The sequence below is a fragment of the Hydractinia symbiolongicarpus genome, chromosome 4 (assembly GCF_029227915.1).
Source record: "Hydractinia symbiolongicarpus strain clone_291-10 chromosome 4, HSymV2.1, whole genome shotgun sequence".
NCBI classification, from domain to species: Eukaryota; Metazoa; Cnidaria; class Hydrozoa; order Anthoathecata; family Hydractiniidae; genus Hydractinia; species Hydractinia symbiolongicarpus.
Genome location: NC_079878.1, coordinates 842,221 through 861,355, shown reverse-complemented (window position 1 = coordinate 861,355; position 19,135 = coordinate 842,221). Strand labels below are relative to the sequence as shown.

General features: G+C 33.1%; 1 protein-coding gene across 2 annotated transcripts; it reads right to left on the bottom strand.

Moving 5' to 3' along the window:
* Nucleotides 1-2,320: 2,320 nt before the first annotated feature.
* On the bottom strand, nt 2,321-11,094 carry LOC130640758 (uncharacterized). Of its 2 annotated transcripts, none has more exons than XM_057447298.1 (2): nt 10,980-11,094; nt 2,321-3,494 (listed from the first exon to the last, which is right to left on the bottom strand). In XM_057447298.1, the coding sequence occupies exon 2, from the start codon at nt 3,456-3,458 to the stop codon at nt 2,424-2,426; it is 1,035 nt and encodes a 344-aa protein (XP_057303281.1). In that variant the 5' UTR covers nt 3,459-3,494; nt 10,980-11,094; the 3' UTR covers nt 2,321-2,423. The 2 variants fall into 2 exon arrangements, with proteins under 2 accessions (XP_057303281.1, XP_057303280.1); XM_057447297.1 differs by lacking the exon at nt 10,980-11,094 and adding an exon at nt 8,761-8,973.
* Nucleotides 11,095-19,135: the final 8,041 nt, after the last annotated feature.

Here is a 19,135-nt window from a genome sequence, read left to right as displayed (position 1 = left end):
CTGCTGGATCTTTTGTTAAAAAAATATTTAGAAAGATAGTGCGAAATAACGTGAATGAAAGGAATGAATAAGTAATCCAAAGTAACAAGAATGGATAGAAGTAATAAACTAAGCGTAGTTCATCCATACAAATAAAGAAGTCAACCTCGTTCCCAGGAGTTTTTGGATGTTTGCAGCGGGGCTAAACGAAATGTCTTGCTCCTTGCTGGTCATGTAAAGAAATCGTAGTATCCCCACTTTTACCACAACTATCGTTTACATAAAAAATGAGGAAGCCTGTGAAGTCGTGAACAAAAAATTTCTGTGACACAATCTGTTCCGGTCCAAACTTTTTAGACCTTTTCCCATCAAATATTGATTTTTCGAGCTATTACATCTTTCCCGAATTTCATAAATTATAATAACTATGACGTCATCCAAAATTTTATAATGGTTCTGTGCTCTTCAAATAAGGATATTCGGATAGAATATTAAATTATCATGACAAAAAATGAAGTTTTCAGAGCAATATAATATTCTGATTGAATTTTATTTAGATTTAAAGAAAATAATTATTTTGAAAACGAGACTATTCTTGAAAGACTCAGAATTTTAAATGGTGTTAAACACAGTTTTGCTTAAGCTAAACCTGAACAGGTCGTAAGAAAAATTAAAAGATTTAGCATGAAAATCTTTGACCAAGGGTGAAAATGTGAATCTAAGAGATCCAAAAAAAAGGTTAAATCTATCTCTAGTTTTTAGCAGAGAATTTTCCTGAAATCCTAGCTGTTAAATCTTATATCTGAAATCTGCAAAATAAGTTCTACAAGAACTTTAAAAATCGGTTATCCGCAAAAATTAATTGTATCTACATTATAATACTCGTATACGTATGTCCGTCTGTCACGCGAAATGGTAGCTTAGCTGCGCGGTAGCGAGAAGCACGCAATGCCATATGAAAAGGACGGGCGAACCCGTGGGTTTTCCACGGGCTAACGACTAGTCTGTTATAATTTCTACTGCAAAAAAAAAAATTCATTTCTTCGTGCTTCGATTTCTTGTTAAGCATAAGCTATCGAGTTATACGTAATTCTTAAAAGATACTTATCTTACATCAGCGAATTTAATAAAGTTCGGAAAAATGCAATCTTGCGCAAAAATAAATCCCGCACAATAAGCACATTAGTACATCCACAAAAAATTTACCCGTAAATAGTTTGTCGTCCCCATAAGGTTGAATAACCCACGTGTTTCCCTAATGATATATGCAATGAGAAGCTATAAGATTTGTGTCAAATACGAATAAGTTTATTCCCAAAAAGTTTGCGTTTGTGATAATTTGTACTAAATTTTGGATTTTTCTTATCCCTCATCTTCGTATGCTCCCTATATATTTTGTGTGACTTATCACTTCCGCATATAACCCCAATTCTCCGGGTTTTCACTTCTGCATGTAACCCGATTCTCCGGGTTAACACTTCTGCATGTAACCTGATTCTCTGGGTTAACAAAATAACTACTTGCTGTGAATAATGGTCCACAGTAAGTTGGACTTTATTTTCAACTTTATAAAGTATAATAAACAAAACTAATAATTTTGAAATTTTGTATACAGATACTTCTTTCTATAACAAAACTAAAAAGGATTAAACATTAAAAACTCAAAACAATTTTTTTAGGTAGTACCACAAGAATACTCGTTTTGTGGGCGTATTATTAATATTACTAGAAATTTGCTTATTTGTTTTTCTTTATAACAAATATTCACATAAATAGAAGAAATCAGAGCATACTTGTCGGATCTAACCCATTGCCATATTCTCAACCCTGAGCTTGACCCTTCCCACCTTTTGGTGGAAAAGGACAACTATACTATACTTTTCTTTTGCATATATTATTTTTCGAGCGTTCGCAAAAACGTTTGTTAGTGCGGGGGAATTAAATGCACGTAAAATTTAATAGTCGCAAAATGATAAATTTTTCAAGAAACAGAACTGATTACGAAAAGGTGTTTTAAAAGCTTTTTTTACGAATTTAACAAAAATAGGATAATTCTACAGTTCCCAAAAAGGTATTTATAACCTTGTCTAAAGTCCTTCCTCTTGTCACTTGGATATTATGCGCGAAATACGTTCATGTTGTTATCGCGCGAAAATTCTAGGGAAATAAAAGAGTTTAGAAATAATAAGAGATTGAAAGGTAAAATCCAAAAAGTCGGTTTGGCGGTTAGAACCCACTTTCTGATTTAAGTCACTCTATTTACCTGTAAATTAATTAAATGTGACCTGAAATTTAGTATAAACAAACCACCCAACAAACAAACAAAAAAAGAGAAATGAAATTAATTTTTTTAGCGTATATTTAATTTTGCCTAAAAAAGGTCAGCTTGCAACTTCGCGATAATTTCTGGATACAAAAATTTCTTATATTTAAGTCACGTAAGTTTAATGCATGTCCAGCCCTTTAATTTTCATGTCCATAACAGCTTTCTTAATACCTTCTCTATCAATTAATTTATTTAAATTAGTAGAATTCACAGTCTCAGAGTGTGTACATTTATGATCATGTTTATGACTAACGTACTTTGAAGCTGGCAATAAATTAGATTTCTTATCTGGTGATATAACTATATGTTTGTAAATAAATATGGACGTTGCACATCTAGAGATTTCGTTTAAAAGTTCTTCTTTTTTATGATCGAGTGGAGTTTCGGACTTCACTTCATCATCCAGCATGCGACTTTCTTCAGAATACAAAATCTCAACAAGATCGGGTCGTCCATGCAAGCATTTCTTGCTCCAATAACAATCTGACAGAACCTGAATATGCAAATATGTTTGCAGCTGGCTTTCCACTGCTTTTTCCTCACACTGTTCAAAATTTTTACCAATGTACATAGAGCCTCCCGCCTTTAACATGGGAATCATTTGTTTAACTGTTTTGCATTGCAGATCTGGTGAATAAACTGAAATAATTCCATCCACAATACCATGATCAAATGAAACCGTAAAACTCGATTTATGCAGTTCAAATGGTTCAGAAATCTCAAACGTTCCATTAACAAGTTTACGTACATATTCAATAGAATCAGGGTCTTTGTCGACTCCATACAGTTTAATATTTGGAAAGGTACCTTTCAACGCAACAGCCCACTCGCCGCAATGAAGGCCATTAATAAAAATGCTATCACCATCATGAATATTCAACTGTTGTGCGACAATCTTTACTGGCGGATATTTACTACTACTGTTCCATTTTGTCACATGCTTGCAGAACCGTTTTTCATATGAAATGCCTAAGACACGTTCGCCTAACCAATTCGAGATTGTATTAGTTATAATATTGAGATTCACTTGCATAAAACTTCCTTTAACAAGCTCAACTTTCTTTGCGTTAAACTGCGTCGAAAATAAATAGAAAGTGATAATTACAAATACAATGCCGATAATGAGAAGTCTTTTAATTTTTACTGCACCCATGTTGAAACATCAGTCACTAATTTTGAAACTTAAAGCCTAAAAAATAAATATTAGGAATTTAATTATTAGTAACTAGTCGATAAGTAAAAAATCCAATAGGGCAGAAAAACAATGGAATAGTTTTTGCATTTGACAAATAGTTATTTTTGATGACATCATCAATCTGTCTCTTCCGAAACAGGTGAGTTCACCCAGCTTTAGGAAATTTGTCCCAGGTGGTTCCTAGTTACCCAAGAAGAAAATGTCAGTTATCTTAACTCGCTTCCAAGTTATTTGACTTAAACTTAAAAGTGCAGTCTAATGAATTTATTTTAAAAATGCTATTGACACCAATCTAATTTATCGACATTGCGATGTGACGTCAAAATGCTGTTTAGCAATTAAGATATAGTTCCTCATTTTATTTGTAATGAAAAAAGTGCATGTCACCATTGCCCTCACAAACACACTGAATTTTCGTATTATTATATAAGATTCAAAGCCACATTAGTTGGTAGCATTGCCCCCATCAGTCCCACAACAGAGGAACCCTGTCAGAAGGAAGCTAAACGTGCTTTGTTTTTGTTTTTTAGGCTCTCCCTTATGTATAATTAATTTGTATAAACTATGCTTAAGAACCCACATATAAAAGGTTTTAGCAAGCTATTAGCTTTGCTGGTCCTGTTGCTTTACATGCAAAAAGTATATTAAAATACACAATACGTGACACATGATGTCATCAACCTGTTCTTATACAAAAAGTAATTATTTAGAAACTAATTTTTAAAAGCCATGGAAGAATTCACTTAAAAAATCAATTTCATTAAAAAGCCATAAAACAACAATCAAAACTTTCACAAAAAATAGACAACAGTAATAAACAATTTTAACATTAATTATTTATGAGAAATAATTACATTACCTGTGGTTTAAAACTCTTCACAGTTACCTTAAATAACAATATAATTGCTAAATTTTCAGCAAATATAAGATTGCTTATTTTATCATGTGTGATTTTCGAAAATGTAACAGCAGAAACAAAAAACTGAAATTGTATAGGGGTAATTGACGACGCGAAAACAAATAATATAAAACTATAAGCTAAATATAAAAATAAACAAGAAAAGATGAAGCATAACAAATAAATGAAATCTTACTCAAACACAGTCCATATTCCACTTCCACAAATCACATTACTTCACCAAGGACTAACACATACACAAAAACATATTACAAAAAACAATTAAAATTATAACAAATAAACTAATACAACACAATACCTATATATCCTGAGGAAATACATACAACACATTAACTTCCATGATGGAAATATAACACAATAGACTATAAATATAACTTCATAAACAACATGGACTAATGAAGTTAAATGACATGTAACAAAAATTTACATCAAACACAATTTGAAAAATAAATAAATTAAGGACATCACATATACATCAAAAACACAACTAAAAATAATACACAGAAATAACACAAAGAAAAGAAAACCAAAGGTTACTGTGTAGGTTGTGAGGCTTATATGTAACCAATACAGGAACAGATAACACTTCAATGTTTGAAATAGCTAATAGTTACATCTGAGATAAGTTGGCAAGCAACAAATTTAATTTTTTAAAAAAACTTAGAAAAATATCCAGTGGGTCTCACAGTGGAATAAACATATCACAGAATTGAAACCTGAATAAAGTGACTTGGATGTTTTAACTGATTAGTTTTTCTTTTTGCTCAACCCTGTGCAAATGCTTGCCCCATTCCCTGGCATTTTTGCTAAGTAGCCGAGTTATGGGATGATGTATAGTCAAAGCCACATGGTTGGCATTCTTGTTATGGTCAAATTTGAGATTTGAGGGTTTTTGATGAAAATCTTCCATCTTATTTGAGAAGATATAGTGTTTCAATAAAAAAAGGTTTGAGAATGTTTTCATATTTTTTCCAAAATAATTATTGCTATATACATGGAGCATTTTAAAAATAAAACAAGCAAAAAATAGCAAAATTAAAATTAAGACGATTCGTGAATATAGTTTATATATTAAAATTAAGACGATTCGTGAATATAGTTTATATATTTATAGTTAAAAATTGAATTTGAATTTTGAGGTGGCGTGGCCATCCTGGTTATGTACCGTGTGGAGTTGCTATACTAATTTGTTTAGATAATAACATAATAAGGCACACTAGCAGTTTTACAGAATTGCATTTGCATGCCTAGTAACACAATTTTTTAATGAAGCTTACTCACTTGCTTGATCTATAGTACTTTCAAAAGGTTTGTTAACATTGTGGTTTGTGTTTTTCTCACGCTGCACACGAACCACGAAAGTCCACGATGCATATTTTTTTATTAATCGTGGACTACACAATTGTTACACTGTGGTTATTTACTACCGCTCCAAACAACCTAGTGGTTAGACAAGTATTTTTCTTTTTGGAGCTAGATTATTTCAGTGAGTGATTTCCCCCAGTTTTCTAAAAACAAGGTCCCTTGATGCAGGCATCAAATTCCCTCAACCAGGGGTATTCAGGTTTTCGCTCTTGTCTGCACATGAGCTTCTTAATCCGAGATCTTTTTCTGTTTATTTCATATCATTTAAAGCAAACTTTTTAACTACTGAAACAATTGCATATATTATAGCAGACCATACCACCTTAATCACAGTAAACAAAAATCCCTAAATTACAGGATCCCTAGTTTGTTGGTTATGAGAGTGCTGACTTGCAGGAAAACAGCACAAAAGCGAGGTCAGTCACAAAAACACCTCATCTATCTATATCAACAAGATTTGTGTGAGTTAAACATGCCTTACCTAGAAACGAAAATTTTGGACGGAAAAACCTTCAGGTTTTTTTTTGTACGAAAATCTTGATTATTTTAATTTTTTTTTAAAAGGACCAGTGCATAGAAATTTAATATGGGTTATTCAGAAAATTAATAAAAGCTGAGGCTTTATAACTTATTTTTTTGTTTTTTTCACATTTGGCTGAGGCTCTATCTATAAAATTGGATCCTGAAGAGAACCTTTGTCAATCTTGATTTAATACATGTACACTATAAATGCTTCTAGCCTTCTTTATGTGTTATTTTCCGTAATAATTACTTTTGAAATTTGGTTAAAATTCGTTTAAAAGACTTACCCATACATTTTTTGACTTTATAAATCTTGTCCGAAAATTTTTCTGCTGAAATAAAAAATTGTGCCAAACTTTTTCCGCCGAAAATTTTAGTTCTTAATGTATGCAAGACGATGCAGCTCAACTTTGTCGACATTCAACAACAACTTCACTTCAAGCTGAACAAAGACCTTTAAGGAGTCAACATCTCAAATCAAATTCAAATTCAAAAATTTTTTACTTTTTGCTTACACGTACAATCCTCACCGTACATTGCTGCCTGCTTCACAGCATTCTATCTCAGGCTATCTGGTGAGTTTTGTTTCCTTTTGCATGTGCCCTTTTTTTTTCTTTTGTTTTTCATGTGGCTCAACTTAAATCATTATTAGTATTCAACGATACTTACTTAGTCTTGTTATACTATCATATAGATATTTTGTTATGTTATTTCCTTAACCATATAGTCATTGTTCATTTTTTTTATTTCAGTTTGAACATATCAATATCAATTGTGTTACAAGGCTACAATCAATCTGGATTTCTGATTCTTATTCATCTCTGACCCCACTGTGACAGAAGTGTTTTTCTTAACGATTTATTAACAGCAGAACAGAAATATGGTTGGCTGTGACGCCAGAAAATTGCCGAAAGTATATTTCACACTTAAGCAAGGTAATTCCGAAAGTCATCGAAAGAAACGGAAAGGCATCTGGTTTGTAAAAAAAATACTTTATATAATAAAACTGAACATTCAAACTGAACGGTAAAAGTTATTTGTATATATACTTTCATTTTAACAAAATTTTTATTTTAAAATTTTTATTTTAAAATTTTTAAAAAAAACATGTAATCTCTTACTCTCTCTCAGTTTTTTTATGCCACAATAAATTTGTTTTACTTTCTAAACAACAGCCTTTTTCACTATTTAAAATTAAAGTTTTATTTTTTCAACTTAATTTTTTTAAAGTTTATATACAATTTATTATCTCTCGCAAAAAGTTTAATTTTTTTAACTAATTTTTGTAAAGTTTACAATTTAATATCTCTCGCAAAAAAATTAAATGTGTTCACGCACGTATTACTTTGACTTTAAAAACTGTACTTACGTGAGTAAACTCGTGAGTAAAAATATAATTAATCATTGAGAGTATGATTAACAAAAATGCGAGTAATATCATTTTAGTTGTACTTGCGTTGTACTCAGGAGTGAATTACTTGCACTCTCACTGTTTAATTTTTGTACTCTTACTCTCGAAAATGTGTAGCTTTACTCACGATCGGCACTGTAAGTCACGTTATCACACATCAAATGCGAAGGTGAATATGGAGGTGATTTGTAAAAAAACAAGTTCACATTGTAAAAAATTTTGCTATTTTATAAAATCCTTCAATTGCCTTAAAACTATTGTAAATATATAGAAAGTATAGATAGAAAAGTGATAGAAAGTATTTCTTACATGCAAGAATTAATACAGAACATAAAGTGGTTCCTGAGTATTTTGCTTAATTCCCTAAATAGAATTTTTTTTGTCGAGTGAAATGGGTAAACACTGACGCAAACAGTACAATAAAGTTTCGAAAAAATTTGATTTAGAAAGGCTGAGGACATCAAGCCTTGCATCCCAAAAGTCCTACACATAACTGACAAAAACAGGGTTATATAATTGCAAATACATGTCTTTTGGGTAGTGTATGGGGTGGTAGTTTTATTCTATAGACCATATCATCATACTCTCCTTCTCCTTAGACTGGGATGAGCAAACTTGCGAAAAAAAATATGTCAATCAATTCACCTTTATAGTATCTATGCATTAATAAAGTATAAATGATTTTAAAAAGGGTTTATTCATGGAAGTTTCATTATAGCAATTCTACAGCAATTTAGTTATGTTCTCTTGTTAACAACCAAATAGACTGGGATGAGCAAACTTGCAAAAAAAATTATGTTAATCAATTCACCTTTATAGTATCTATGCATTGATCCCTTAAAAGGTCTAATATTACTGATGACAGAAAATATCAAAATTTGCTATTACTTAAATATGACATCATAGTTTATGCAGCATAATTAAATCCACAATTCTTTAAATGTGAATATCTTCAGAACGAAAAGAGCTTATCAAAAAATTTAAAAAGACTTGTTAACCAACATTTTTAGCTCTATATATAATATAAGTCAAACATTTTTTACCTTAGGTTCCCTTTAAGCTGAGTCACATTGATTACCCAGAATATCTTGCTTCTTTTTCACAGTAAAAATCTAGCTGGAAATTGTACCTATACACTGGCAAAATTGAACCACTTAAAGTCCCATTGTTCCACGCAATCTGTGATTCGTGGGTATTTAGGATTTAATTTTTTTTCATATTTAATCCAGCATATTTAATCTCTAAAATAAGTCAAAACAGGGCAATGCAACACGAAGAGCAAGGTAAAATACTAATGTTTTTGTAAAAAGTGGCAAAATTGTGCCATTGTATGATCTAAGCTTTAAATATGAAAATTAGCTGAACTTGAACCATGATTTATTTAAATCCAAAAAACATAATGGCAGAAAGTTTGTTGTTGTAGTGTTCTCAAAAAGGATTCATTTAAACTCTGTAATATTTATACTTTGAAAGTTTGAACGAGTTTCAATGTTTAAGTTCACAGAATTCTTCCACATGCGCAGAAAAATTAGGAAAAATTGGCAGGCAAAAAAATGGAGACCTTAATGAAGTGAAGTGAAGAAAGTCAAATTACGGTTAAAAACTTTTGTACTGTGGCTAATAGCATCTTTTTACCTATAAATATATGTTCTAAATCTAAACTACATGCAAACTATATTTTTATTTCAAGATCAAAAGATGCCTGTAGATGCCAAAAGATGTCTGAGTGTCACAATGAAACTCGTCTATGGACGACTGAAAGCACTATTTTGCATTTAGAGAATAATTCTAGTAAGTTCAGAAATAATTTGGGCCAGTTTGGGAGTTAAACTTCTTTTATTATTAACTTCTTGTTAAATATTTAAAATTACAATGGAACACCTGGCTTCTTCAGAAGTTAAAATAAATTAAATGTTCTAAGACAAAAAACTAAAGAAATATTATAATTCAATAATAATTCAAGACTTAAAACGAGTTGCTAGAAAACTTGCTTAGAAGGAATATTTATAGTCTCCTAAAAATTGCTGTCCTACTTCATTTCAGCGATATTAATTTTTTGCTGTCGTAGCGCCATCATATTACATCACAACAACTAAAATTAAATTAAAATTGTTGTCGCCCTAATTTTTGGATTCAGATGGTTGCAGTTACTTAGCTTGCTATAGCTATGGTGTTAAAAACAGTTTAACAGGTCTCCATTATCCAGTCAGGGAGAACTGATATTTAGCCTGTCTTAAATAGTTAGACGATACAGGATAATTATACAGTACATACAGTTTAATTAGTCGTGTAAGTGGCTAGTTATACTTTTGAAGATTCTTTTTGCTTAAATTTCCACACTTTTCTTTGATATCAATCTTATAGCCATATCTATCTTGTTTCATAGCATGTTCTGCTTCAATAAAAAACAAAATAAGAACAAGAAACGACTTTATGGCGCCGTAGATTAGTGGTTATAGCTCTCTTACTCTGTGCGGGAGACCGGGGTTCGATTCCTCTTGACGGCGATTCAACATGGGCGAGTCAATGTTACCATAGCCCCGGGTTAACCCAAGCCATGTGAGGGAAATTGGGAAGATGGCACACTGTGTGGGCCGTTGGATGTTGCCGGGAGTTGTCTAGTAGAGCGCGGGCTCTAATTGGGTCTGCGTAGCTCAAAATGAGCATTAAATACTCTAGGACTCTCCATCTACGCCATGGCCCCTCCTGGAAATAATAGACAGGGTATATCCCTCGATATTTGTGAGGCTAGCCATGTAAAATATGCACATCATCATCATCACTGCACAAGAATGATATTTATTGCTTAAACTGATAAATACCGTCTTTACAAAACACTGCATGGGCTCCAACAACATCATCATAACAAATATGGTGGCTGTTATCGTATAATTAGCTGTATATATACTACGTAATTAGCCGATTCAATTTATGAATGCTCTTGAAATAAAAACGCCCTAAGGATATGGAATAAAAAAACATTAAAAAGATGGAGTCAGTGTAGTCAGGAATCAAGAACATGAGAAAGGCCTACAGTTGATACCAAAGAAAAATGTAGAAATTAAAGCAAAAAAGATCTCTACTTTATAATTAGCTAGTGGTAAACTATACTGTACGTACTGTATAATTATCCTGCGCATCGGCTCTATTACCAGTTCTCCCCATGGACTGTTATACCTCTTAGTTCCACAAAGACAAAAACGCTAGGTATCTCTAAGAAGTCTTCACTATTTTGAAAAGGTGATTTAAATGAAATACTAACTATGGTTTGAGAATATAAATATGCTAGCTTGTCCAACAACATCTCAAAACCTTCCTGGTAAAAGTTAAAATAGAACCGAAGCTTGTTAGCGTTGAAAAATACTTTTCCTTGCCTCGAAAACCAATCGGTTGTTCTCGATTGCTCAGTCATAATAAAGATAGGAGGATTTCCACGGCGGGGGTCGGGAGTTGACTGGGCCTTGACTTCATTTAACACTATGGATTTTAGCCTTGTGTTGCCTTAATTGTTGCTTATATAAAAAAGCGTGTTTTTTTCTCGCTTAATCAAACTAATAAAAACAAGGCCTGTCATCCTAAAACCATGTGGGAGTATTAAAGAAAAAGGGGTGATCACCAATTCTTTTTACAAGTGGCAGGTCCGAAGGAAACAAAATCGTTTCAGGAACAGGAGTAAGGAGAGGGCAAAATGATAGTGTCTACCCCACCTTATCCCCAGGAATTGCTATGTTATTATATCTCCGGAAGCCCTGGAGATGAGATTGTGTACCCGGACCTGCCATGTTCGCCATTCATATGATACGTTGCATTGTTACATTCTCCATCCAAAACATAATAACATAGGTGCAGAAGATCCCTGGGGACGAGGTTGAACTTTAAACTAATTTCGTATACACAGTTACACACTACATAAGTAATATACACTGTATTGTTTTTTTTTTTTCGTGTGTGGAAGCAAACTGTAACTTTACCGTCATAAAGTATTATCCCTAGGCATATTTGATTAAAAAAACTAGTACTTCTTTCCAGTTTTGCGAGAATAATTAGACAACGGGGACAGGAGGAAAATTTCTTGAGCGATAGTAAGAAAATTAAGGTTATTACCATCGCCTTAAAATGTAAACTTGTGTCGCCTATAAACCTTTCTGTCGCTTACCACAAATGATGATGAAAATGACACCACGTTGATTTATTTTGTACCTGCAAAACTGCTGTTGTAAGTGTTGCAAATGGTATCTTCCTTCTTTGGAGCAAAGGCTAATTCAAGTGAATAATGCGTAAAGAGGTTAAAATACGATGTCCCGACCCCCGTCTAACAACTAAATAGCTAGTCGATAGCACATGTGCAGTGTTATTGAAAAGCTAGAATCCCACATCAATTTTAGAACCTTAAAGGAAGAGAACCTAGAACCTTTTGTGTATTTTCTTTGATGGTGTGAAGTTTTGGGACATCAAGCAGGTATTTAAGGTGGCCAATAGAAGTATAAGTGTGGTTTCAACAATTCGCGCAATGGCGACAAAAGTTAGGCTAAATGATGTGAAACGGATGTCAATGATGCTGTAAGATACTTGAACATTAGCAGTACACTTGCGGGGCATTACAATATCAACACCAACTCTAAAATATGTGATAAATGTATTTTAGTATCAATCTCCTTTGCGAGATCAAATGCTGTGACGCCAGCAAAGGACGCAGTCTTCCTGCTACCAGGAGGTACAGCTCAAGTGGGGGTGCAGGAGGTACAGCTCAAGTCAGGTGAAACAAAAACCTAGCAATAGCGGGTAACCTTGTTAAGTGGCTTAATCAACAGTACGTTGAAGTTTACTATGATTTGTTGAAACAGACCACCATTCGATGATACCATGTGACTGGGATCACCATCAAGAAGTTTTCTGTCAGTGCATTAGATTGAGGTGCATGGTATGCAACTGATTTGGCTTTTGTTTCGGGAGACCTTCAATACGAAAGAGTGTGGGCGCCCGCATGAAAGAACCGATGATTATATTGTTTTTAAATTTTTTATTATAAACATTATAACAATCCAAAATCTCATTTCTACTTTCAGTATTCACCCCGTGTAACATGTACGCCAGCTCCATTTCGTACCCCGGGCTCCTTTTTCATGGCTATCACCGCGCCAGATTCACATCAACTTTTTTTCCCTTGCGTTCCTCGTCCGTGAAAGCGATACGAAAATTTAATTGGCTCTCTGTGAAGGAGGTTTTATATTGTGACCAATCATCTATGGGTTTTAATATATTTTAGATTTTTACAATAATATAAAAATTCGTTCCCTGTGTTCCCAGAGCATCTTGTATCCTTTTTCCATTTTGATCTAATAAGGAACATAAAATGCAGCTGCCCATTTTTGACATGGAAATAAATATGACCTGGTAGGGGATTTCCCAATAAGTTCAAATGCAATACTGTAGAACTCGACAGGGGAAGTATTAGCATACAAAATTTGTGGACCATCACAAAAGAATTAGTGAAAAGAGAAAAAAGAAGCAAGGACGATAACTTTTTTTATTGGCGTTTATTAGGGAACAACCGTAAAGCATAAAGGTAAGGTAATAGTAAACATGCTTGTTTACTTTCATCCCCCCCCCGTCACGACTGTTGATGAATGTAAAATATGTGTGACCAATCATCGAAATTTTTATTTTTAAAACGAACACAACACAAGCGCTTCACCAGAACGCAGAAAGATAAAGAAGAGCTGAGCTTCGATATATGGAGAAAAGTTAAAAGATGAATTCAGCAGTTGAATCATATGTTCACTGGGCTCATTTCAACTATGTTATTGTAAAAGAAGGAAAATATTTGCTGGAGATACTCCATGATGCTAAACACGGAATTCCAAGGAATCCTCGTGATTTATACTACAAACTTCAGCAATTCAAATCATCCAAACCTTTTTCAAGCCTTCGGGGAAAGAAAGTTTTAAATCATAAGCAATGGCAGATGATATTTCCAACAAGCACAGACAAAATAGATTCGTCAAAGTTCGACGTAACTTTAATTGTGCTTTTAATTCAATATTGTACGACTATTCCAGAGCCTAGAAATGGGTGGAGACGCCCACCAAGCAAAGATGATTATAGTATGGGAGCATGTTTATTGAGATTCAAGAACTACAGAAACAAACAAGTACATAATGGACACATTGGAACCAATTTAGTGGAGATAGAAGAAGATTGGAAAGAACTATGTGACATTTTGAAGGACTTAAATCCAAACTTTAACAGCATTAGTTATCGTAAATCTTTTGACATGTTTGTTAAAGAATCTATGGGGGTGCTGCATTGCATGTGAACTTATTCTTTATACAAGAAATAAGGCTCACATGCTTGTGTAGCACCCCCAAAGACAAATTATATTTAGACAACCATGCTTAGGCACTTTTCTTGAGGTATTTTTCTCACTTTTTATTTTGATTGGTAATAAACAGACAATGAGCTGTACAACAGGTGACGAGTGACAATTAACAACAAGTAACAACGAGTGACAACTGAGTTGTTTTCACTCGCTGACACTTGTCGTTACTTGTACTTTGTTGCTCGTTGTATAGCTCATCTGTCTTTTTATCAACAATCAGGAATAGGGAAATAAAAAAACATCAGGAAGAGAGTCTAAACATGGTTGTGGAAATATAAATAAGAGAACGGGACAGGTTAAGCAAAGAATACTACGTTTTACCTGGTCTTTTGTCATTTGAACCCAGGAAGAGAAAAACGAAAAAAGTCTTTCTTACCCTGGATACAAATTGACAAGAGACCACATAAAAACGTAGTACTCATTACTTAATCTGTCCCATTCTCTTATCTCTCTGAGGTTGTCTTTAGAGTGTGACCAAGCATCCCTTGATACTTTCTGTAAATTTTTATGTGTTAACTGTATGATAATAACAAGTGTAATGATATTATGAAAAAAATATTTCTTAAGTTCTACTTTATATATATAGTTTTCTTCCTAAACTGCAAATAAGATTTATAGAGCAGGATGGGGGGGACTTTTGTGACATCAATTTATCTGAACTTCCAGATTTAAAACCATGGTAATGAGAAGTAGGGGAAAACCCAGTGTAAATAATATATCCATGAAAACTATCGCAAACAGTTTTCAAGAAGAATTTAAAAATTTGATAGAGCTCGAATTGCCATTTTTTTCCTTCTTTGTTCAAATTCCTGGCATTTTCCTGATGGTCAAAAAGAATTTCTTTTGAAAAGCAGTCATAATGTGCGAAAAGAATGAATGCAGAGGCTCGAATATTTTTTTAATATGTTTGTCTTTTATCAACAATGAGAAAAAGCGAAATTCTTTTTGTTTTGTAAAATGTATGCTGTGCGTAGTTTATGAAAATGCGGACCCGGCCTCCTCCCTAGAGCCCGTTTACTCCTTTTTATAACAGGACGGCACCAAGAGTAAAATAAGATCAAGAAGTGATATGAGTTTTCTAGTGTGAGCTCTCTGTCACGGCATATGAGAAAAGTGAGACCCGATACCCTATGTGATACCCGATACCCTGACATTGAGACCCAATACCCTGATACCGATACCCGAGACCCTGATTTTTTTTTTATTATTTTTTAAAAATTTTTATTTGAATATGAACGATAATAAAAACACATTTTGATATGTATATATTTCTTCATTATACGGAAATATTTGTTGCACGTAATATGCGAATATGTTGCTGGCTCAAGAATGGTTTTATATCACCAGGAACTACAATGAAACTAGCATCAAAAAAATTATTTTGTCTGATCAAACATGAATAATTAAAGTGATAATAGACTTTTTTTAAATTCATTAGAGAATGTTTGTTTTTTCGTTGCAGAGTCGAAATAACTCCTTTTAGTTTTCGAAACCACGATTAAACTTTCTATATTGTCCGATGGAATATTAGACTGAAATTTTCCTCCACAACCATAGCAAGTTGATATATTTTTGTGGGTGTAGTTGAGTAGGAACAAGACATAACCATTATCTGTTGGTACAGGTGGTGCTGGTTATTAACTGTTGCTGAAGGTGGAATAGGTTGCGCTGATGGTGTTCTCGTTTGTGCAGAAGCTTGTGGATTGATTAAATTTGTGATTGGAACCTTTTAACGTTAGCTGGCCCTTTTCTTCTCTGAGTTGCCTTCGTTTTCTTTTTGCCCGCGTTTTTCTCTTTGGAAAAGTCTACTAGGCTTCTGACATTAGCTGTCTTTTTTTCGCATTGCTTTAAAAAAGGTTCCACCACATTCAACTTAAATGCTATGCAGACAGTATGCGCACATATTCCGAAACCTTTAAACCGATAGCAAATTTCACAACAAGTTAAAATGTTTTTTTTCTTGTTTATTCCAACTGTGAATGGTTGTTTTTCGTTTTTAGCATTTTTAACATAATATGTATCGCCAAATCCTTCGATGACATCTTCATTGTTACCAGCTAACAATCTGGCATCTTTCATTATTTCTTCAACTATCGACTCTGGAATCCATTTTTTTCTGAATAATATCAGGTTTTTGTGATGTATCTTGTTTTTCAGCATCGGGCAAGAATGTATTGAACTTATCGATTTCAGCTTTCCTTTGGGTCGGGATCATGTTGTAAAATTTGCTCTCAATTATAAAGAACTGCTGGTATCCCTTTCCCAGTTTCCAATCCCCTATGGAGACACAGGAAAAATAATTAAACTTAAGTCCCGGACGAAAATGTTTGGCGAATTTTCGTCGAATATAGAAAAAAACACAACTTAAGAGTTCTTTGAATCAGAGTAAGCATATATTTTCATCTTAGTAGTACGATTGCAATATAGATCTTCTGATTCAAACTAAAATAGTTTAGAAGTAAAGTATCAAATAGCCCACCTTTCCCACTTAAAGCAAGTTTGACTTTCTCTTCTTGCTTCTTTACCTCATCTTGCATCAATTTCACTGTTTGTTTCAACGTTAGTTTTCCACTTTCTTTGCTCCGTTTTATCATTGAGTTGATTGACTCACTCGCATTTTGTGTATATGGTTAATTTAATTGCTTAAGAGTTCATATCTTGTGATTTCAATGAGACCATCCAACGAAGGTATCGCGCTAAATTCTTTTTGCTTCATAGCACCCAACACTGCATATAGTGCACAAAAACCATCTCCTTTTACTTTCTGAATTCTCGCTTCCATCAACTTCACTTTTTTCAAAATGAAATGTTAGAAGAAAAATTGGGCGAGATTACATAGTTACTCGAAAAACAATTTCTATTTAAAAGAGAACATACCTAGATTCCATTGTAGTTGTAATTGAATGTAAAATATAATAAAAATGCGTTCTAAAATTAATCTGGATTTCCTCATTAATTATTCATTCGATCGACCGTACGTACGTCTTGCTTCGAATAAACTTAACATATCATCTCTGATATGTTAGGTTGAAAAACAAGAAAATAATGCGAAAAAATTAGATTTTTATTGAAATAAAACATCGCCGAAAAAAATTAATAAAAAAAAAAATCAGGGTATCGGGTCTCGGGTATCGGTGTCAGGGTATTGGGTCTCTGGTATCGGGGTCAGGATATCGGGTCTCGAGTATCACATAGGGTATCGGGTCTCACTTTTCTCATATGCTTCCTTGTTAAAATCTGCTAGGATATTTATTTTTGCTTTTTTGCTGTTGCAACTTTGTACAAATACTCACCTGCCTCATCACTTTCAATTGCTTGGTTTAATGTAACTGCAACAACCATAAAATAAAAAGCAATAAAGCATAATATACAACCTCGTTCCCAGGTTTTTAAAATTTTACGTTCGTGTTTCATTTTTGATTTTCTGCTTGAAAAAGATCTAGAATCTAGGTTGCAGAAAATATTCAAAGAATTTACCAAATTCTAAAAAATCATAGTGATCTCTAAATTTCAAAATGTTGATGGTCTCATTTGACTGCGTTTTCCTTGGCACTATTTTATTTAAGTTTAGTAGAACATATTCCTCTGCTATTGCTAAACGTAAGCAGTTACTTGCAGCATGTAGAACCATGTCCACAATATCACTATCGTATCGTTTTTGGTGCGCATATTCATCAAACTGATGTAGTATGTCGATATCTCTATATCGATATGAATTCAGCGTAGAAATCGAAATTTTTCAATAGTTCAAATCGGATCATATCAATTATTCCTTGTATGGATGGAATGGCGAGCATGCCTTTTATCTGCATCGCAAATTCTATGGCATACAACAGGCAATGTCCATCCCCTTTTATCGCGTGTACCTTAACGTCGTCCTCTTTGATCGCATTCACGACGAAAGAACTAAAAGTGGAAAATGAAAGAAAATGTCATTTTTTTAAAAAGAAAAAGAGGCTGCGAATGGTTGAAAAATAGGAACAAAATAGGAACAATACACTGTTTTAAGATCATCTTAAGAACACAAATAAAGAAGTTCAGTTTAAATATATGCATTAAAAAATTGAACTTCTAATCAAAATGTGTGCATCATAAAAATTTCTTATTTAGAACAAAAAGTTGAGACTATAAAATATGTTCTTATAAGTAAATTCTTATAAAATTGCGTGTACACGCTTTTCTTTATAACAAAAACGGATCAAAAATTAAGAATATCCTAAGATTATGTCCAGGCTCTACTTTTTCATATCAAGTAAACTAAACTTCTTTATCCGCAACAACGTAATGTGTCCGTTGTAGTAAAATATACTCTACAAAATTATAGCAATTTTATTATATCAAGGCTGATTATATCTTTTCATGTGTAGTCATGCTAAGAATATAAGAATATATGAGGTTGATATTGGTAAAAAAATATTGAGGCTGAAACGAAAAAACACTATTCTTACAAAAAACAGCGTGTATTTCATTTTACGACCTCATCCTGGTAAGAAAAAATAATTGTGCTTACACGTGTTTTTCTTTTGATTTCATCCCGGGTTGAAATAAACTATAGTGTTTTTGGTAGGAAAAAAATTCAGCCTTCCCATCATTCTCGACCCCAGAGCTCTTTGAGATAAACTTTCGAGTTTATCTCAAAGAGCTCTGGGGACGAGAATGCCTTGCCATTGTTCTTATTCTGTTCTTATTTTTTTCATAAAATTTCAGCCTCATTGTTGTTGTAAAATTGTTCTAATAAAAAAAGGATATGTAAAACACTTACCGTGACATGTTCATTTTTTCTTTAATTTAAATGTTCGATATTAATAACTCTAAAACAATATCTGTAAACTGCTACAACTAACTTGGAAACTTAACACACCTGGATTCATAGCTCAAAAAAGTCATTTGATTGTTTCAACACCTAAATAATAGAGACACGTGTATGTGAAAAATACCCTGGGGAGACATATAGCTGGTGCAGCAAAATGTCGGCTCGTGAGATAACGGTGCTAATAGCATATTCATTTCTTTCATCTTTTTTTTTAATAAAATATCTT

Excerpts from the sequence above, each read along its gene's own strand:
- LOC130640758 (XM_057447298.1), bottom strand. The coding sequence starts at position 3,458 with ATGGGTGCAGTAAAAATTAAAAGACTTCTCATTATCGGCATTGTATTT.